The sequence below is a fragment of the Pongo pygmaeus genome, chromosome 6, assembly GCF_028885625.2.
Source record: "Pongo pygmaeus isolate AG05252 chromosome 6, NHGRI_mPonPyg2-v2.0_pri, whole genome shotgun sequence".
NCBI classification, from domain to species: domain Eukaryota; kingdom Metazoa; phylum Chordata; class Mammalia; order Primates; family Hominidae; genus Pongo; species Pongo pygmaeus.
The window spans coordinates 54,709,554-54,732,297 of NC_072379.2; the positions used below are offsets into that span (position 1 = coordinate 54,709,554).

The 22,744-nt window shown below is 36.7% G+C and overlaps 1 protein-coding gene across 16 annotated transcripts in view; it reads left to right on the forward strand.

The window, feature by feature from the left end:
* The window catches only part of PDE1C (phosphodiesterase 1C), a 573,061-nt gene that overhangs the window by 476,437 nt on the left and 73,880 nt on the right, over positions 1-22,744 (forward strand). For all 16 annotated transcript variants that reach the window (XM_054494175.2, XM_054494171.2, XM_054494172.1 and 13 more), the window contains 4 exons: positions 9,465-9,566; positions 10,136-10,256; positions 19,124-19,205; positions 22,514-22,634. In XM_054494175.2, coding sequence (XP_054350150.1) covers positions 9,465-9,566; positions 10,136-10,256; positions 19,124-19,205; positions 22,514-22,634 — 426 coding nt within the window. The remainder of the gene's footprint in view (positions 1-9,464; positions 9,567-10,135; positions 10,257-19,123; positions 19,206-22,513; positions 22,635-22,744) is intronic.

Here is a 22,744-nt window from a genome sequence, read left to right on the forward strand (position 1 = left end):
ATTATATAGGGAATCCTTTCCCCATAGCTTGTTTTTGTCAGGCTTGTCAAAGATCAGATGGTTGTATATGTGTGCTATTATTTCTGAGGCCTCTGTTCTATTCCATTGGTCTATATATCTGTTTTGGTACCAATACCATGCTGTTTTGGTTACAGTAGCCTTGTAGTATGGTTTGAAATCAGGCAGCATGATGCCTCCAGGCTTGTTCTTTTTCCTTAGAATTGTCATGGCTATATGGGCTGTTTTTTGGTTCCATATGAAATTTAAAGTAGTTTTTTCTAATTCTGTGAAGAAAATCAATGGTAGCTTGATTGGGTTAGCATAGAAACAAAACATGGTGCTCTGGGCTATAACTATAAAGAAGTTTCCATCATATCAGGGTGTTCCAATACATAAGCTAGTCCATGATTTTATTCTCTCTTTGAGATAATATTTATGTTTCACTCTGTCTTCAAGATAATAAAGCTAGTGCAGAATAAGAAACACAAATATACAAGGGTAGCACATAAACAGATTTCACTAACCTATATTTTCAAGTGACTGTTTTAGCCATTTTTTATACTAAATTCACCTGTGTTTTGCTAAATCACTAATTTTATAACTTTTTTTTATCAGAGGCAACATTCAAATTATTCACAATGGTTCTTCACAAATACCCACTTATAAGAATAAGAGCTAAAGATGAACACTAAGTATGCTTGCATCGATATATAGCAATGCATTCTAGTGTGAACCAAAATGTCTGGTTTATTCCAGGTGATTATGGGTTTAGATCCTGCCTGTGCCAGCCTCGCTACCCTAGTTGTAGATTGAAAGAATGAATAAGACTTATGATTATAGTAGAGTGGAAATACAAATTACATAGCTAAGTTTTTGACAAAATTGTAGCTAAGCAGAAGTAGAAAATCTATAAGAAAAGTATGTATAGGCCAGGCACCGTGGCTCACGCCTGTAATCCCAGCACTTTGGGAGGCTGAGGTGGGCAGATCACGAGGTCAGGAGATCGAGACTATCCTGGCTAACATGGTGAAACCCCATCTCTACTAAAAATACAAAAAATCAGCCAGGCGTGGTGGCGGGCACCTGTAGTCCCAGCTACTCGGGAGGCTGAGGCAGGAGAATGGGGTGAACCTGGGAGGCAGAGCTTGCAGTGAGCCGAGATTGTGCCACAGCACTCCAGCCTGGGTGACAGAGCGAGACTCCATCTCAAAGAAAAAAAAGAAAAAAAAAAGAAAAGTATGTATAACAGAAGTAGCATACGTATGTTTGGAAAATATGTTAAGAGACAATTATGCAAGCTTTAGAACACTTTACTAGATTGTCAGGAAGCCAGGATTATATACGATCTAAATATCTAAATAAGCCCTCACACAAATCCTTCAAAACCATGATATATCTGAATATGTGTGAAGCTCTTCTCTGCCATATTCAAACCTTTTATTATTATTATTATTTTGAGACAGAGTCTCACTCTGTCACCTAGACTGGAGTGCGGTGGCATGATCTCGGCTCACTGCAACCTTTGCTTCCCAGATTCAAGCGATTCTCCTGCCTCAGTCTCACGAGTAGCTGGGACTACAGGCATGCACCACCAGGCCTGGCTAATTTTTTTGTATTTTTAATAGAGACAGTGTGTCACCATGTTGGTCAGTCTGGTCTCGAACTCCTAACCTCAAATGATCCACTGGCCTTGGCCTCCCAAAGTGCTGGGATTATAGGCATGAGCCACTGTGCCTGGCCACCTTTTATTATTTTTTTCAAACCTTTTTAAAAAAATTTTTTTATTATATTTTAAGTTCTGGGATACGTGTGCAGAAAGTGCAGGTTTATACATGTGCCATGGTGGTTTGCTGCACCATCAACCCATCATCTACATTAGGTATTTCTCCCAATGCTATGCCTTGCCTAGCCACTGACCCCCTGACAAGCCCCAGTGTGTGAGGTTTCCCTCCTTGTGTCCAGTGATATCTGATGTATTGCTTACTGAACCTCTACAGAGTTTGTATTTTGAGTATAAACAAGTTAATTGTCTGCTAAAACAAAACATCAACAATCTTCAGAGCAATATAACAGAACCCAGATTCCCTACAACTTATATCCATAATATTCAGGATACAATCTAAGTGACATATAAAGATCAGGAAAATGTGATTTCTTAGTAAGGGAAAAGACAATCAATAGATACACACTCTAGGATAAACCATTGTTAGAATTATCAGATGAGGACTTTGGACTTTTAAAACAATTATTATTTCTATGCTCAGTGAGATAATGAAAAATGTTCTTGTGTATAAAATTATTTTCAGATAATAGAAAACAACAGGAGTGTGTCACTAATGGAGCTGTGCTATAAGGGATGCTAAAGAAATTTCTTTAGAGCTTTCTTTAAGGTAGTTTCAAAAATATTATTTTGTTATAAGGTTTATGAGTAAAATGAAAATATAAATTAAAAACAAGTTTTAGAACTGAAAAATAAAATGTCTACATTTAGAATTTGCTACATAGGCTTAGTGCATGATAGAGAAGACAGAAGAAGGAAACAGTGACTTTTAAAAATTCATTTTTCAAGTTTCAAAGTTGGAAATTCTTTGATTTGAAAAAGTAAGAGGAAAAAGCTGTTTTAAATGAGTAGAATGTTAGGGACATGTGGGATAATTTTATATGAGCAAACATAAGGGCAATTTGAGTCTCAGAAGGAGAGAAAAGAGAGAGAATGGGAAAGAAAAAGAATTTGAAGAAGTAATGACTGAACAGTCTCCAAATATTGCCAAACATATAAATATACAGATTCAAGAAACTCAGCAAACCTAAAACAGGATAAATTTGATGAAAAGAACACTGAGGCAGATTATTATAGTCAAACTCCTGAGAGGCAAAGATAAAATAAAGAAAAATGGCAAATTACACTTAGGAGAACAAATTGAATTATGGTAGACTATTCATCAGAAACTATGGAGGCCAGAAAACAATGGAATAATTTATTTAAAGTACTAAAAAGAAAACAAAAAGCCAACACAGGATGCTTCATCCTGTGAACATGAACTTCAAGAATGAAGATGAAATAAAATTATTTTCAGATAATAGAAAACAACAGGAATGTGTCACTAATGGAGCTGCATTATAAGAGATGCTAAAGAAATTAGAGCTTTCTTTAAGGTAGTTTCAAAAATATTATTTTGTTATTTTATATTTTAATTTTTAGATTAATAAATCTAAATATTTATTGGAAGGAAAATGATGTGATAGTGAAATCAGACTTTTAGAAAAGAATAAACTGATAAATATCTGGGTAAATGTAAAAGACCATTTTTCTTCACTTATTTAAATTGTGCATTTGACCATTTGAAACAAAAATTACACCACCATCTCATGGGGTTTATATGTAGAGAGGTGTAATACATGTGACAATGATAACATAAAGACCAGTTAATGTTAGTAAATGTACCTATACTGTTGCAGGATTTTTACATGTTACATAAAGTTATACAGTAGACAGAAAATTAAAGATGTATGTTGTAATCCCCAAGCAACCACCAAAAAGATTAACCATAATAGCTAAAGATTGTTAAGGTTTACCTATTTATCAAAAGATAAATTTAAATTGACCATTTAGCAGTGGATAAATTAAAATTTATTTAAAAAATAAATAATACAAAAAATATCTCAAGCAGAAAAGTTAATGCAAAGGGAAAAAAGTAAAGGTGATAATTATAAAACAAATAATAATGTGCTAGACCCAAATGCAACTATATTAATAATTACGTTAAATGTTAAAGGACTAAACATTCTACTTAAAAGGAAAAGGTCATTAGAATTGATAAAAAGGCAAGCTCCAACTGCAAGTGTACAAGAGATACACTTTAAATATAAATACACAAAAAGGTTCAAAGTAAAAGTGTAAGATGTACCAAACAGTAAGAATAAGTAGAATGCAGTGGTGTTATTAATATCAGCTAAAATGAACTGCAAGAAAAAGGATATTGTGAAAGAGAAAGGAGATTTTTTGATAATAATAGTGTCATCAGAAAGATACAACAATCATAAATAAGTATTAGGTAACTGTAGACTTCCAAAATATAAAATGTAAAAATTGATAGGAGAAAAAGGAGAAATATATATTTTCACAGTCATAGGAGGTTTTAACATTCTTGCCTCAGCAATTGATAGAAAAACTGGACAAAAATATCAGTAAGGACCTAAGAGGATTTGAACAACATCAACCACTTTGCCTTAATTAATATTTATAGAACACCATGCAACAACTGCAATATACATATTCTTTTCAAGTACACATGCTGAGACATTTTAAAATAAGTTTTAATAATTTTAAAATATCATAAGCTTAAAGAGTATGTTCTTTGACCTTAATGGATTTAAATTAGAGATCAATAAGATATCTAGGAAAATCCTGTATATTTGAAAATTAAACAACATTCTTCTAAATCATTTGTGGATCAAAAAGTAATCAGAGGAAACTAGGAAACATTTCAAATTTATCAAGAATGAAAATGCAATATATTAAAAATGTGTGCAATACTATTAAAACAGTGCCTAGAGGAAATTTACAGCTATAAATGTTCATAGTAGGAAAGAAAAAAGTTCCAAACACAATGACTTCAGGAAGCTAGAACAAAACAGTAATGTAAATTCAAAGTAGATAGAAGAAATTACTAATGATAAGAGGAAAAATCAATAAAATAGAAAAAATAAACAGAAAAAATTAAGAAAGCTCAAGCTGTTATTCGAAAAGAGCAACATGATTGACAACCTTCTACCCAGACTGGTCAATAAAAAGGAGAGAACACAAAGTACCAATATTAGATCCTATACATATGAAATACATAAGAAAATGTTACAAACAACTTTATCTCAATAAATTTGACAACTTTGATGAAGTGGATAAACTCCTTTCAAAATACAACTCACCAAAATTCATACAAGATGAAACAGAAAGTCTGAACAATCCTATGTCTGTTAAAAAAATTGACTTTGTCATCAAAAATATTCCCACAAAGAAATATCCAGCCTTGGGTAGTTTAACTGGTGAATTCTATCAATATGTAAAGAACAGATAATACCAATCTTATGAAAATTTATTTAGAGAAGGAAGAAATACTATGAAATTTGTTTTATAAGACATAATTTTGATACCACACTCTGGCAAAAAATTCATAAAAAGGAATGTTAAAGACTAATGTATTTTATGAACATAGCTATAACAATTCTCAGTAAAATATTAACTAATTAAATATAACAGTATACTAAAAAGATAATATATCATGTGTGATAGTTAATTTTATGTATCAACTTGCCTGGGCCTCAGTGTGTGCTGATATTTGGTCAAGCATTATTCTGTTGTTTCTGTGAGGGTGTCTTTGGATGAGATTAACATATAAGAGGGTAGACTGAGTAAAGCAGATTGCCCTTCCTAACATGAGTTGACCTCATTCAACCAGTTGAAGGCCTAATTAGAACAAAAAGGCTGACCCCCTCCCAAATAAGAGAGAATTCTTTTTGCCTGTCTTTGAACTAAAACAATGGCTCTTCCTGGGTCTTGAGCTGTCAGCCTTCAAGTTGGAAATACAATATTGGGTGTCCTGGATCTCCAGCTTGCTGATTTACTCTGCAGATCTTGGGACTTGTCAGCCTTCATAATTATGTGAGCCACTTCCTTGTAATAAATCTCTTTCTTTATATGTATATATCTTATTGGTTTCTCTGGAGAATCCTGACTCACATATTGGGCTTATCCAAGGAATGCAAGGTTAATTCAGCATTCAAAAATTAATTAAAAGAATTCCCCATATTTAAGAACAAACAGAAAATCATACAGTCATCTTAATAGATATATAACAAGCATTTGACAAAATTCAACACATTCATCACAAAAACTCTCAGCAAGCCAGAAACAGAAGGGAGCTTCCTCAACTGGATAAAAGGCATATGTGAAAAACCTATAACTAACATCAAGCTTAATGGTGAAATATTGAATGCTTTTTCCTTAAGACTGGGAGCAAGACACAGATGCTTGATCTTACATTCATCAACATTGTTAAGATGTTAATAGAAAATGACATGATTGTCTAAGTAGAAAATCGTAAGGATCTGTAAAGGAACTACTGGAACTGATAATGAATTTTGCAAGGTCACAGAATACAAGGTTAATGTAAAAAAATTATATATACACATATGCATATATGCACATATACATATATATATATAGAGAGAGAGAGAGACAGAGAGAGAGAGAGACAGAGAGAGGGAGAGAGACACTAGCAGCAAACCATTGGAAAATAAAATAATTTTTTACAATAGCACATAACATATAAAATAGTAGTAGCTTTCAAAAACAAATGCAACTCATGTTCACTAAAGATTACATAGTATTGCTGATTATAGAGGACCTAAATACATTGAGAGATATACTGTCATCATGTAGTGGAACACTTGGTATTATAAAGATGTCAAATCTTCCAGAATTTATTTATTGTTTCAATACAATTCCAATCAAAATTCCAGCAGAATTATGTTGGAAATTGCAACGATTATTATAAACTTTATATACAAATGCCAAATAATACTTTTCAAATGAAGAACAAGGTTAGAGGACTCATATTTCTTGATTCCAAGCATGCTTAAGTTACAGTATTCAAGGCAGCATTTCACTGGTGAAAGATGGACATACATAACTATGGGACAGAATTGAGAGTTTTGAAATTGACTCATCAATTGATTTATGACAGAGATGCCAAATTAATTCAATGGGGAAAAGAAAATATTTTCAACAAATGGTTTTGGAACAATGGGAAAAGATAACTTTGACCCTTATCACATGCCATACTCAAAAAATAGCTCAAAATTTGTTATAAACCTAAACGTAAAAGCTAAAATGGCAAGACTTCCAGAGGAAAATACTGAAGTCCTTGGAAGTAGGTGGAGGTTTCTCAGATAGGAGAGAAAAAGCATGAAGCATTTTTTTAATGATAAATTGAACTTTATAAAAATTAAAACCTTTTGCTATTTGGAAGACACCGTTAAAAAAAAGCAGGCCAAAAAATTGGAGAAATTATTCACAACACTTACGTTTTACATAGGTTTTGAATCCAAAATGTGTAAGGTACTTTTATAACTCAATAATAAGTAAACAATTCAATTTTAAAATGAGAAAGGTTTGAAACAGACATTTCCCTAAAAAATGTATACAAATGGAATATAAGTACATGAAAATGTGCCTGACATAATTAGTCAACAAAGAAATATAAATTAAAACCACGATGAGATACCATTACATATCCATCAGAAGAATGGCTGAAATTAAAGACTGATTAGAGGAGGCAAAGAAAAACTGAAAATGCTATACACTACTGGTCAAATGTAAAGTGATACAACCACTTTCACAAATATTTGGCAGTTTCTTTTTTCTTTTTTTTTGTTTTTTAATTGAGATGGAGTCTCGGTCTGTCACCCAGGCTAGAGTGCAGTGGCGTGATATCACCTCATTGCAACTTCCTCCTCCTAGGTTCAAGAAATTCTCCTGTCTCAGCCTCCTGAGTAGCTGGGACTACAGGCGCATGCCACAACACCCAGCTAATTTTTGTATTTTTAGTAGAGACGGGGTTTCACCGTATTGGTCAGGCTAGTCTCGAACTCCTGACCTCAGGTGATCCACCTGCCTCAGCCTCCCAAAGTGTTGGGATTACAGGCATGAGCCACCATGCTCGGCTGGCGGTTTCTTATAAACACTCAGCTGTCTTATAAACCACTCATTCTGCTTCTAGGTATTCGCCCCAGATAAATGAAAACATATGTATCTACACAAAGATTTATGTATGAATACCCATAGTAGCTTTATTCACAATAGTCCCAAACTAGAATCTAATAACTTGAATGTCCGTTAGCTGGTAAATGGATAACAAACTGTGGTATGCTCATGTGATAGAATACCACTCAGCAATAAGAGAAAATGAACTATTGATGAAGCACTATATAGACGAATTATAAATCATTTTGCTGAGTAAAGAAAGAATACATTTTGTATTATATATGTGTGTGTGTGTGTCTATGTATATACATAGAAACACGTGTGTATATATCTAGTATCTGTGTTAATATATAATGCGTATGTATGTGTATATAATAATATGTATTATCTATTACATTTTAAAATAATATGTATGTATATTTTAAAAGTGTGAATATTTTAAAATAATGTGTGTATATATGTGTATATATATCTACACATACATATACATACATATATGTATTATACATATATACATCATCTATATATACATATATACACACATATTTAATATATAATACATACATGTGTATCTATGTATGTCTACATGTATGTATATAATAAATGTGTGTATATGTATGAAATATATGTGTATATAATATATAAATATTGAAATATATAATATATATTAAATATTTGAAATATATATTATATACTAAATATATATGTGTGTACTTTATGTACATATAAAACTAGAAAATTCAAACTATTTTAGATAGACATAAGCCAGATCAAACTTTGCCTGGGACTAGGTTTGAGGGTGATGGAAGTATATAGTATCATGATTACAGTGGTATTTTCAAAAACTTACTCAACTGTTAAACTCATTACATTCTGCAATTTATGTAAATTGTAAGCAGTTTATTCTACGTAAATTATACCTCAATAAAGTCGTTAGAGGCAGTAAGAAGATCAGTGATTGGCAGGGGTTGAGGGAAAAAAGAGAGAGGTGAATTGAAGGAGCACAGGGGATTTTAGGGTGCTGAATCTATTCTGTATGGATATTGTGATGGTGGTTACATGGCATTATGCATTTGTCAAAACTGGTAGAACTGTACAGCATGCCCAGTGAACCTTAATGTAAACTATGGACTGTAGTTAACATAATGTATCAATATTGGTTCACTAGTTGTAACAAATGCACCACATTAACACAAGACTTTAAAAATAAGGAAACTGTGCAGGAAGAGAGGTAACATGAGAACTAGCTATACTATAAGCTCAATTTTTCTGTCAACCTAAAACTCTTATTAAAAATCAAGCTATTTTTAAAAAGATGGAATACCTGTATCCAATGTGAAATACGGATTATTAATTTACCTCCTAGGATTATTTTCAAGTTAATTCTTTCTTAAAACTCTGAATTCACTTGGAGAAAAGAGCATTTTAATACAATTTTCAGTTTCATTGAATTTTTTCCTGTGAGTTAATTTTCCAAATGATATGTGTATTCCATGTATCATATTCCTAATACATTATTTTCTTAATACTTAGCTTTCATTTATTCCTTATTTGAAAAGCTCACCTTAAAGACCCAAATTAGATTAGAAATGTCAGAAATCGTTAACTGATTTTCATTAGCAGTGGCAAAAAAAAAACAAAACTGATTTTTACTTTCCATTTTTGACTTCCATCCTTTTTTCTCCATGGTTGTCTCTAAAAGGGAGTTTCGAACCTTGGTAATTGAAATGGTGATGGCCACAGATATGTCTTGTCACTTCCAACAAATCAAAGCAATGAAGACTGCTCTGCAGCAGCCAGAAGCGTAAGTGTGCTTGTGGCTTGTGCTTTTGTTTGTATAGGTGTTTGAATGGGTCCTTGTCTATGTGGCTATCCCTTTAAAGAGCATCTCCTTTAACACAACTTTATAGAGTGTTCTTATGCAATGATGATGTTTGAAGGAGAAAGCATAAAAGTTGTACCTATCACAATGAGGTATGTTCTCATCAGGGTTGAAAGAAATAATAGGGGCAGCATCAGTTGTCCCCAGTGAGAATTTAAAATAATTCCCTGTGGGAAACTAAATTATCAGAGATCCCCAATGCAGAAGCAACCAATAAAAGTCAGTGACTCTTGGATTCTTGCTGTCTTTTTGAAGGATGCAGTCATTCCAGAAATGGATTTGAGTCCAGAGAGTCCAATTCCGTAATTATGGAGACCAAGTTAATGAGTATCCCAGTTGTAGGATGAAATGATGTCTTTTCCTCAATTTAGCTGAAGTGGGGTTTGAGATGGAAGAACAAAAGAGATTAAAAACTTAATGATTTTTTAAAAACTCTTACTGAGGTTCTGAAGAGTGTGGTTATCATGTGTTTGGGTGCTTTTGGTTTACAGCATTGAAAAGCCAAAAGCCTTATCCCTTATGCTGCATACAGCAGATATTAGCCATCCAGCAAAAGCATGGGACCTCCATCATCGCTGGACAATGTCACTCCTGGAGGAGTTCTTCAGACAGGTACCTTGTTGCTCTCTCTCCATCAGGGCTTTCATCATTGGATATTTTATGAGTTTTATATCTCAGCAATGCTAGGATAAGGACTATTGAGATTACAGTAATTTTGGAGAGGGGAGGGGGGCTCCACAGATTATTTTGCCTCTTGGTCATGTGATATTTGAATCTCACCTAAATACTGCTTTTTAGGACATTATGGTATTTTTATCCTATGCATTTCTGTTTGGGGGAAAAAAGTATTTCCTTGTAGCGGTCTTTTGTCAAAATGTCATTTGTGGGGTTCTTTTACTTTTTTTTTTTCTAGTGGCTCGACAAAATGACAGTTACTTTGGCATCACCCTATAGGATTAAGATGTTAATCTTGAACTCATGTCTCTATTATAATTGGTTGGGTTGTTTCTTTCTAGTGGACAAGTCCATGATGCAAAATTCCAAACCAGATGTGGCAATTTGGGGTCACGAAATCACTAGAAACTACTATTCCAATTATATTTAAACTTCACTACATCCTAAATTCCAGAGTTGTGTTGTCTATAAGAATAGGCAGGATCGGTCTGGTGCAGTGGCTCATGCCTGTAATTGCAGCACTTTGGGAGGCCGACGCGGGTGGATCATGAGGTCAGGAGATTGAGACCATCCTGGCCAAGATGGTGAAACCCCATCTCTACTAAAAATACAAAAATTAGCCGGGCGTGGTGGCGGGTGCCTGTAATCCCAGCTACTTGAGAGGCTGAGGCAGGAGAATTGCTTGAACCTGGGAGACGGAGGTTGCAGTGAGCCGAGATCGCACCACTGTACTCCAGCCTGGTGACAGAGCAAGACTCCGTCTCAGAAAAAGAAAAAAAGAATAGGCAGGATCTTTAATTATTATAAATTGTTTAAAAACAAATTTTAAAAATGCATAGAACTAGAGAAATAGAAAGGGAAATAAATGCATAGCACCAAGACCAAAGTCTTTGCAGCTCAGGCACATGCGCTAACCTTATCTCTAGAGGTGCTGCCATTCAAACATCTGCATTCAGACATGCGGGCCTGAGATTGAAGGCATGATACATAGATTTGGGGACCTAAATTGTAATAAATTCAAGTTAATACAGCTAATTCAGTTAATTCTTGCTAATTCAAGAAAAGAAGTTCAACAGCATGGATTCAGAGACTTCAGATTCCATAAAACACTACTTAATAACATGAGTCACAACTTCATCCCGCAAACTGACAAGAGATGGGCTCTTTTGCTATTTATTTAGATTTCTGAATAAATTTAGATTGTGGTAATTCTTACTCTTACGTTTCAAGTCTGAATGGAGAAATTGTAGAAGGCACCTGTGTGTGTGTTTGCCTTTGTGTGTGTTTTCCTTCTGAAACTATCTAGTAATGAAGTGGGGCTAGAGTTAACAGCACATTAAACAAATGCCAGAAGACCCTTTATTGGAGTTTATTTCAACTGATTTATGGCCTGAGTCTAATCAAATTGCTTCTCTAATTCCCTATGGTCTTATCTGTGATTTATGTTGGGGGAGTGGGGAGAGGGAAGGATTTAGGATAAGGTTGGACCAGATGTTTTCTTAAGACCCTTTTGTTAGGAAATGCAAAGAATTTCCTTCACTCTGTCTATGGTGCACATGCACACATGCACACACACATGCCGCAGCACCCCGCAGCTATTATATGTGTATGTCAACAGGTACAAAATTTAGTTTATGGTTAATTCTCTTTGCAGAGTCATTGCTCAGCCTCCCAGAGTAGTTCTCAAAAGGGACTCCATAGTGTGGGGGAAACTAGAACTATACAGGTGACTCTGCAAAATCATCCTTCACCAAGAGCTTCTTTTGAGCTATTTTTCCAAAGGCTGTTTTTCTAATAGTAGTAGGAGGATGTTCTCCAAATCTCCACTCCCCGTGTCATATGCTTTCTTTGATAATACTTTTGCAATATCACCCTGTACTACTAGTCTGTTCTCATGCTGCAAATAAAGACATACTCAAGACCGGGTAATTTATAAAGGGAAGAGGTTTAATTGACTCACAGCTCCACATGGCTGGGGAGGCCTCACAATCATGGCAGAAGAGTAAAGGGATGTCTTGTATGATGGCCAGCAAAGAGAGAGAATGAGAACCAAGTGAAAGGGATTTTTCTATTATAAAACCATCAGATCTCATGAGACCTATTCGCTACCACGAGAACAGTATGGGGGAAACCGTAACCAGGATTCAGTTATCTCTCACCAGATTCATCCCACAACATGTGGGAATTATGGGAGCTATAATTTAAGATGAGATTTGGGTGGGGACACAGCCAAACCATGTCATTCCACTCTGACCCCTCCCAAATCTCATATTCTCAGATTTCAAAACCAATCATGCCTTCCCAACAGTCCCCCAAAGTCTTAACTCATTTCCCCATTAACTCAAAAGTCCACAGTTCGAAGTCTCATCTGAGACAAGGCAAGTTCCTTCCACCTATGAGTCTGTAAAATCAAAAGCAAATTAGTTACATCCTAGATACAATGGGGGTACAGGCATTGGGTAAATACAGCCATTTCAAATGGGAGAAATTGGGCAAACAAAGGGGTTACAGGGCCTATGCAAGTCCAAAATCCAGCATGGCAGTCAAATCTTAAAGCTCCAAAATGATCTCCTTTTGACTCTATGTCTCACATCCAGGTCATGCTGATGCAAGAGATGGGTTCTCATGGTCTTGGACAGCTCTTTCCCTGTGGGTTTTCCGGGTACAGCCTCTCTCCTGACTGCTTTCATGGGCTGACAGTGAGCGTCTGCTGCTTTTCCGGGCACATGGTGCAAGTTGTCAGTGGATCTACCATTCTGGGATCTGGAGGACAGTGGCCCTTTTCTCACAGCTCCACTAGGCAGTGCCCTAGTAGGGACTCTGTATGGGGGTTTCAACTCCACATTTTGCTTCCATAGTACCATAGCAGAGGTTATCCACGAGGGCCCTGCCCCTGCAGCAAATTTCTGCCTGGACATCCAGGTGGTTTCATACATCCTCTGAAATCTAGGTGGAGGTTCCCAAACCTCAATTCTTGACTTCTGTGCACCTGCAGGCTCAACACCATGCAGAAATCTCCAAGGCTTGCGGCTTGCACCTTCTGAAGCCATGGCCTGAGCTGTACGTAGCCCCTTTTAGCCATGACTAGAGCGTCTGGGATGCAGGGCACCAAGTCCCTAGGCTGCACACAGCAGGGGGACCCTGGGCCCAGCCCACAAAACCATCTTTTCCTCCTAGGCCTCTTGGTCTGTGATGTGAGGGCTTCCAGGAAGGTCTCTGACATGCCCTAGAGACATTTTCCCCATTGTCTTGGCTCCTTGTTACTTCTGCAAATTTGTACAGCAGGCTTGAATTTCTCCTCAGAAAATGGGTTTTTCTTTTCTCTTGCATCATCATGCTGCAAATTTTCTGAACTTTTATGTGCCGTTTCCCTTTTAAAACAGAATGCTTTTAACAGCACCCAAGTCACCTCTTGAATGTTTTCCTGCTTAGAAATTGTTTCCACCAGATACCCTAAGTCATTTCACTCAAGTTCAGAGTTCCACAGATCTCTAGGACAGGGGTAAAATGCTGCCAGTCTCTTTGCTAAAACACAGCAAGCATCATCTTTACTCCAGTTCCCAACTAGTTCCTCATCTCCACTGAGACCACCTCAGCCTGGATGTCATTGTCAATATTATCAACATTTTGTTCAAAGACATTCAACAAGTCTCTAGGAAGTTCCAAATTTTCCCACATTTTCTTATCTTCTTCTGAGCTCTCCAAACTGTTCCAACCTCTGCCTGTTACGCACTTCCAAAGTCGCTTCCACATATCAGGTATATTTACAGCAGAGCTACACTCTACCAGTACCAATTTACTGTATTAGTTCATTTTCATGCTGCTGATAAAGAATACCCAAGACTGGGTAATTTATAAAGGAAAGAAGTTTAATTGACTCACAGTTCCACATGGCTGGGGAAGCCTCACAACTGTGGTGGAAGACAAAGGAAAAACAAAGGATGTCTTACACGGCAGCCAGCGAAGAGAGAGAATGAGAACCAAGTGAAAGGGGTTTCCCCTTGTAAAACCATCAGATCTCATGAGACTTATTCACTATCATGAAAACAGTATGGAGGAAACTCCCCCCATTATTCAATTATCTCCCACGGGCTCCCTTCCACAACACATGGGAATTATAGGAGCTACAATTTAACGTGAGATTTGGGGTGGGAGAACACAGCCAAACCATAACATACCCTCTACAGCTAGGAGTATTTTGTCCATGACTAAAGGATAGATAATAGCTAACTCATATAGTTTGAGGTATTAAAGTGATTCTTTTTCTAATTATGAGAAAGTAAAAATGAATTACTTAAACATATGAACATTTTTTCCTCGTAAAGGAAAACTTGTTTGCACATACATATACTCGAATAAAAATGTGCTAGAGGCAATATGAAAATAACCATATTGAATTTCTTGCCTGTTGGGAAGGGACTGTTAACTCATTGGACTGGAACTATTTTTTAGTAATTATAATTCAGTAAATTATTTTTATTGACTTAATATTTTAACCTAGATGCCATAAGCTATAGTAAGTAACACATGTAAGAGAAATGCTGCCTCAGCTCTTAACTATAGATTTTAAACTGGACAATTCAAATGGGAAATCTCAATGGCACTATAGAGTGTTTTTAAAAATTACATTTGGAAAGTTGGGTTACATTTTAAAATAAGGGCATAGTCTCAGTGCTGATGGACCACATATTCCATGGTTTACTAAGAGAGTAAGTTACATCTTCAGTTTTATAACCATAATTTACAAAATCCAAGCCACTGCCTCAGGGTACTTTTTGATGAAATATTGACTTTAAAGAAGTATAAGTTCACCTCGTTGGTAAATATATCATGTTGTAAAAACTGTGAGGTTCATTTTCTTCATATTGCTGTACAATTTTATATTTTGCAAACATCTCTTACAATTCTTTTAATTTAATCCGTGTCTATGGTATTTTTTCCATTTTTATTTATTACACGTGTTGGTGAGTTTTTTCCTTTGTTCTCTATGAAATTATCAGATTGTTTTATTGTTTCTCTTTTTGTTTATAGTGCCTTCACTGGCCTTTTTATTTTTATCAATTCAGTTCTCTCAATTCAGTTCTCCTTTGAGCTGCTTCCAGCACAATCTGCATTAATGTGATAGTTCTAGTTTTCTTCCCTTTTCAGTGTCTTTCCTGTGCTCTGCTAGGTCTCATTCTCCTGAGCCCTTGTTCTTAATGATTTCAGGAGCTTCTTTCTGTTAGTAGTGGCACCATTTATCTGATGAGTGTTCCCCATCTGTTGTTTGTTTGAAGTTCTTTATTCTTGCTTCTGCTGCTGATGGTATAATACTTCCTTCTCCTCCCTTTGCTCTTTTTCTTTTATCTCTTCCTTCCTCTTCTTCTTCACCTTTTTCTTCTTCCCCTCCATCTTCTCCATCATCTCTTTGTCCTCCTCCTTCTACTCTTCTTTCTGCCCCTTCTCCTCCTCCTGTCTTTTCTTCTTCACTTTATTATTATTATTTACAATCTTTGAGTGAAATGTATGCTTTTCAGACCAACTATTTGCAGATTTGTACCACAGGGCAATCAGAGCAGTAGTATTCTAAGCTATCTAGAATTGTCCTTGGTTTATTATTAGGGTCCTATGAAGCGGTGTGTATGTGCGTGTGTGTGTGTGTGTGTGTGTGTGTGTGTGTGTGTGTGTGTGTGTGTGTGTGTGTGTGTGTGTGTGCCTTTACTTCTTCCTTACTTTTATAGGGCCTCTTGCAATTCAATGTCTATTCTCTACCTAGCCTCTTGGCATCTTGCCTTATTCCTCTCTGATATTTACAGCATTTGGCAGCACTTTCTCATATAGTTTTGATTTTAGATTATAGATTTTTCCTAGGATGTGTGATTGCATTTCTGTTTCTTACTCTCCTTATTTTTGAGGTGATAATTTCTGAAAGAGCTAAAACTTTACTATGCTATCTTAAATCCAACATCACAATGCCTTTCTCATATGTTATATTTGTGCCTCCCTCCCCGGGAAAGAAGGATATACATTGCTGTGCTTTGTTCAACTTGATCCTTCTGTTGCTTTCCCAAACGTTTCCTTTTTCTTCATTTCTCCTGAAAAGACTCACTTGAGATATTACTTAAATGTCTTTGGAAGCTCTTGCATTGGCAGGTGCCATCTTCTCTGTGAACTTCCAATACAGATGGAGCCCTTGTTTCTTTTGACTGGTTTGCTGCTTACATATAGCTACCCCCAAATGTATAACAACACACATAAATGGAAGTTTTGAACTCACTCATGTACAGTATAGGACTCATATTTCTTGATTGGCAGGTGGTTCTATGATAAGCAATGATTTTAGACCATATTCTGCCATCTACCTTGCTTCCAAAGTGCTTGTCTACATCAAACCAGCAAACTGGGGAAAACATGGAGAAGTAGGCATAAGAGATATTGTAGGGCTGAACTGTGGTAGAAATGCATCCCTTCTCTTGTTCTGTTATTGAGCACTAACTGGCAGTGATTCTAGGCAGTGGAGTCTAGCTGTGTAGACAGGAAATGGAGGAGGAGAAGAATAGGGGTTTGGTGAATAGCTACTTGCCTAACTGCACTCTTTAGTTTGTCTGTCATGAATGTCTGAGTGGCCAAAGGAACTTGAGTGTTTCTAACCAAATTAGTCTTTTCATTTATTTAACAAATATTCATTATCTTCCTTCTGCATACCAACTACATGACTTTGTCAGTTGGAGTTATCTTAACCCCTACTGCAGGAATGATACTTATTTTTCTGAGCTGTCCTGGAAAAAAAAAATGAGTGAGTTTTTAAAAATCCTTTGTGTAAATAGAGACTTTTGCCCTCTTTTGAAAATGTTGACCTCTTCAATAAAGAGGAAGTGTATGAATAATTTTAAGCTATAGCTATAGAGTCATACAGTATTGTGTTATCACTCAAGTTGGACTCATAAGTAGAAATTTATTCCTCAACATTATTATCAGCACTGTTTTTTTTTCAATTCGTAAGTATATCTGCTTTCCAAAGGGAATTCAATTACCTCTGTTTTAAAAATAAGCTTTTATTAGTCGAGTCTACACAGTTCAATTAAATACAAAGCATGTAAATTATGTGTATATTTGGATATGGACAAGTTCGTGGAATTAGGAGTTATTTAGTATCAGGTGATTGTTCAGTAATGAAATCCAAATTAGTGTTTATATTTTAATAGTCAAATGGAGAGTGTTCACACCCTCACCATTAAAATGTACTGACAGAACAATTTGTATCCCTGCTACATGGGAATAAAAAGGGTTTTATTTGTTTTAGCTGAACTATCCCACCAAACCGTCTACATCACTAGAATTTATGTTATAAATACACTTCCTTTTCTACATATCACCTAGGTAGAAATCACTCAGGAGGAAATCATTTTTATCATGCCACTTGAGGAGCAGTTTTCAGTAGAGCGTACTTGAAATAAAGAAGCCATTGTGTCCACTGGGGTATCTATATAGGAAGAGGGTGCAGAAGGAACTGAGCCACTTAGGGACTATTCTTGAGACCCTTGGATGTCCCCAGCTCCCACTGTGACCCCACTGTTGAGCTTCCTCAGACACACACTCCTTTTCCGTCCTTTCAGTTAATGCTACATGTGAGCCAACATCCGTTCTCTTTGGTAGCATGCCTTAAAAAGAAGAATCATCCAGTTTTGAACCAGGCCTGGTTGCAGGTTGTTACTACCCTTTATTTGCTATTAAATTAATTTATTGACAGTACTTATTACAGTCGGAGGGTATTAGGTGAACAAATTCACTAAAGGTTTCTCGAATCTTGACCTTAAATATTAGAGCCACCCATTGGGAAACAACAGTAGTTCTTTTTATTTATTTACATGCATTTTTCTCTTTCATCCTTATAACCCTATGAGGTAGAGATTACTATCCCACATTTAGCAAGTGATAAAAACTGAAATGTATGGAAGGAAAATAACTTACCTATGATCTATCTCACATCTAGTAGGAGAAAGGGATTCAAGCACAAGTCAGTAGCTATTATCCTGAGCCAGTAAAATGAATTAGCACAGCTTCACTACTATAAGAAGGGTGATATATTTTTTTTTCCTTTCCTCTGGGGGTATGACAAGTATTAAGCCTCTGGCCCAAGTTTTTAGAAAACATCTCCATCATTATTTAGACTTTTCATAATACTTATTATGGTGATGCTTTTTGGTGAAATTGAGAATATATTGGTCAGACAATTGTGTTTTATTGTTGTCTAACTTCGTAGACACAAGCAATTATTTATTCTGACTCTTTTTGGTCCACTTTTCATTATGGACTGGTCTCTGAGGTTAAGAACCCAGAAGCACTTGCTTCAAATGTGTGTGGCTTTAGGTAGCACTAGGAGAATCAATCTAAATCAGTCCAGTTTGAATTTTAGTTTCAGACACTGCCCACATCTGGGAGGAGTTCAGTAGCTAGGCAAAGGCCACAGGTTGACCCAGGATGACTTGAGAAAACACAGAAATTCTGCCTTCAGCGCTGGCTGCAGGCCACAAGATATGTTGCCTGTTGCCCTATTTTCCATGGAGGTCCTAGTACTGCCCAATGAGGCTTTCTTTACAGCAACATGAACTTTGCAGTTGGGTGGAACTATTGGATCCCAGAGGGCTTCAGCCTTTTGTGGTCTTTTATGTAGAGAACCAGTCTCCATAAAGACTTATTATATAATGTAATTGTAATAATTAAAATAAAGACCAGTGGCCTCCGTGGGAGCAGAAGTCGCTAAATGAAATCTGGGTGACCCAGCCTACTGTTCCTTAATTTACTATGACCTTTTATTTTTCCAGGGTGACAGAGAAGCAGAGCTGGGGCTGCCTTTTTCTCCTTTGTGTGACCGAAAGTCCACTATGGTTGCTCAGTCACAAGTAGGTACGTGTTTGCCAGCTCTTTGAATAGAAGGAAGCACCAAAGCAGGAAGCCTGTAGAAGTAAGCACAGATGATCCCAGCGGTTCTTTGCCTGGGAAACTGGCTGCATTCTGCCATGTTGTGCTCATGGCTCTGCCTGATTTGATTTATGGAACCACTGTCTATTCTTCTATGTGGCTTGTTCATGGGAGAATTGGACAATGGCACTCTTGGTGTCTCTGTCATTCCCTGTCAAGAGAAAGAGGGGGCCCCAACTTTCCAAGGAGATAGCAAGTGTCATTGGCAGGAAGCCCATTCTACTCCATCCGTCCATTCTGCATGCAGGACTGTAAGCTGACAAGGCATTTCTACTCACTGTTGCTTCTTCTAGCTCTGTTTTCAGGACAGCCCCATTTCCTGGTTGAATCTACTTCCATGAATGGATCCTTTAAAATGTTTTCTTCCTTCTTTCCTGTCTTCCTTCCATCCTTTCTTTTCTTTAAAGCACTTTTTTTAGGTAAGGATAAATTTTGAATTGCTAATAACCATAATATATGCATTTAAAAAATCTTCATCTATGGGAGAGGACACCAGTGCCCTATCTAAATTAAATGTTGTCAGTGATCTCTACCTTTGAAGAGTCTGAAATCATTTAAGAAAATTCAATAAGAATTAGGCATTTTTCTACTTGTGTTTTGAGCGCTTATGCTTTTTTTATAATGTATATTGAGTCTTCATATATTGGGCATTGCTAGACATGATAATAGATGTTATAGGAACAAAGACAAATTATACATGGTACCTGCTCTCAAAGACATTAAACCAGTATTGGGTTATGGGCAAAATGTTACAAAAACAAAAATCTATTAGAATGTTATAATGCTAAGGTAGACTTTTGTACATAGTACAATAAGGTACACAACAGAATGTGTGAACCATTAGGTTTATTAAGGGGTAATATTTGAGTTGAGTCCCAAGAAGTGAATAGGCATTGTCTGGGCAAATGGTGATCTGTGTTGGAGGTGAGCTAGGGGTGGGTAGAAGGGTATTCCAAGCAGAGAATGTAGCATATACAAAGCAGGGAAACTTAAAACTGCCTGGTATGGTCAGCAAATTCTAAACATTTCCATATGGCAAGAACATTGGGTACGGAGTAGGATGTAGTGAGGGACGTATCAAGACCAGATTTTATATAGTGTTAATAATAGCATGTGTTTATACTTTCTTGTAGGAAATGAGGGCATATCTAAAGAATTTTAAGTGAGGTTAAAAATATATAAATTTATGTTTTAGCCTGTGGGCTTAATCTGGCCTACCACCTGTTCTTGTAAATAAAGTTTTATTACAACACAGCTAAGTGCATTCATTTACATATTGTCTATGGCTGCTTTAGCACTTCAGTGGCAGAGTTAAGTGGTTTTGATAGAGATGATATGGCCTGCAAAGTCTAAAATAACTATCTGGTCCTTTACAGATAAAGTTTGCCAACCCTGTTTTTAGAAGATTTCTTTGCCAGTAGCATAGAGGATTAATTGGAGGATTTTCAGTAAGATTAGAGGCAAGGAAAGTAGTTGAGTGCCTCCTACAGGATTACAAAGAAGAGATGATGAATATCAGAACTAAGGTAGTAACAGGGCCTCTCCAGAAGAGAGGTAGCACATAAGGTGTCAAGGATTTGGCTGAACGCAAAGCTGAGATAAAGGCAGAACTCTAGATTAAGTGGTTGGACCATGATCCCATTTACAAAGGTTGTGGGGAAGCTTATGAGTTAGTTCTGGTTTGGACATGTTGAGCTTAATTTGTCAGGAAAAAAAAGGCAAAAATGGTGTCATCAAATACTTTAGTTTCAGCTTAAAACTACACTATAATTAACCGTAATACACAGTACATACTACACATACACAATTACAACACTGTGTTAACCATAATACACTTTTGGCTATCACTGTTTCCTTATCAATCAGGATACTATTGGTATTTGGTTGAGACAATTCTTGTTTTGTCAATTACATTGCAGGACTTTTAACATCCTTTACTGCTGAGCATTAATGCCACCTTTACCTCTACCTGGGCCATTGTGAAAACTAAATATGCATTCATACATTTCCAAACACGCCCTTCGAAGGAGAATGGGCAACATTTACTCTGGTTGATATTTAGTTTCATTCCAGTTTTCATGTGGCTGTGTAATGAATTACCACCATCCCCACTAGCTTCAGCTCCTATTTTTTTCTCCTGATTGTCGCAGAATATTTGGGTGTCTGAGCTGTTGGGACAATCTCTGTAGCCCGACTTCAGCCATCTCTCTAGCACGGTGATCTTACAAAGGTATAGTTCTAGGTCTGAGCCCTCTTTGACTTTCCAATCCTGTTTCTTCCAACTCTGTTTGCCTTCTGCCATCTAGATGTGCCCCCTGTACCTCAAAGTCAGCAAATCTGAAACTGAGCCCATTGTCTTTTCTCGGCCATATTCTCCTTCTATTTTCTGTTTTCCCTGCTTTGTTGTTGGAGTGTCTTTGGCAGATCCCATACAGAGGCAGTACCACCTCCTGCTGTGCAGGTATCCGTGCCTGCTTTGCATTTCCACTTTATAGTGGCACTGGTTCCAGCCTTCTTTATCTTTTGTTTAAACAATTGCAATAGCTTCTAAATGATTTTCTCATCCTTCTCCCTTCCTGCTTTCTTCCTTCTTATCTATCTTGCCAGATTAACTTTCCAAAGAACATTTAAAAACTCTTATGACAATGCAGCTCAAACATCTCCAGGAGCCTCCAGTGTCCACCTAAGTCCCAACCCTCTATCTGAACACTTAGAAGCCTCCCTTCCTAGAACTGTCAATAACCTGACTTCCCAAGCTTTCCTTCCCCAAATCCAAAAGAATCCCTACTCCCTAGTCAGTCCCCAGACACATCTTACACCCTCCCATCTCTGTCACTTGGCTTTTTCCATTCCCACCACCCAGAGTAAATAGCCACATCTTCCTCTCCACCCATTCTTAAGGGTTCAGCTCAAATGTCACAACTTCAGGCAGGTTGTGTTATTCAGTCTTGGTCTTTTACACAGCTCTTATCACAGTGCTTGTTCTGTAGTGGGTGTTGAGTATGTATTTCTTAGGCGCTTTATTGAACTGTATCCTGAAAAGTCATAGGAAGTTATGTAGGAGAAATGAAACTGACATGTAATATATTCAAATCAAGGAATACATAAAGTACATAAGATCAACCCATTCTCTTTTAATCTGATCTGGAACTTCTAGATCAGTTTCTTCTGGAAAGTATGGAAAGGCCCAAGGTAATATGTGGTTCCTCTGAAGCATTGCTGTTTCTCTTCAGGTTTCATTGATTTCATCGTGGAACCCACCTTCACTGTGCTTACGGACATGACTGAGAAGATTGTGAGTCCATTAATCGATGAAACCTCTCAAACTGGTGGGACAGGACAGAGGCGTTCGAGGTCAGTGGGGAAGCTTGAGGGCTGAGGGTGAGGTTGGCCTGTCCTTGAGGATAGAATTCTTCTTTTGCTGGGGATGGGGATGGTATTTCATAATGACATTTGCCTTAGCT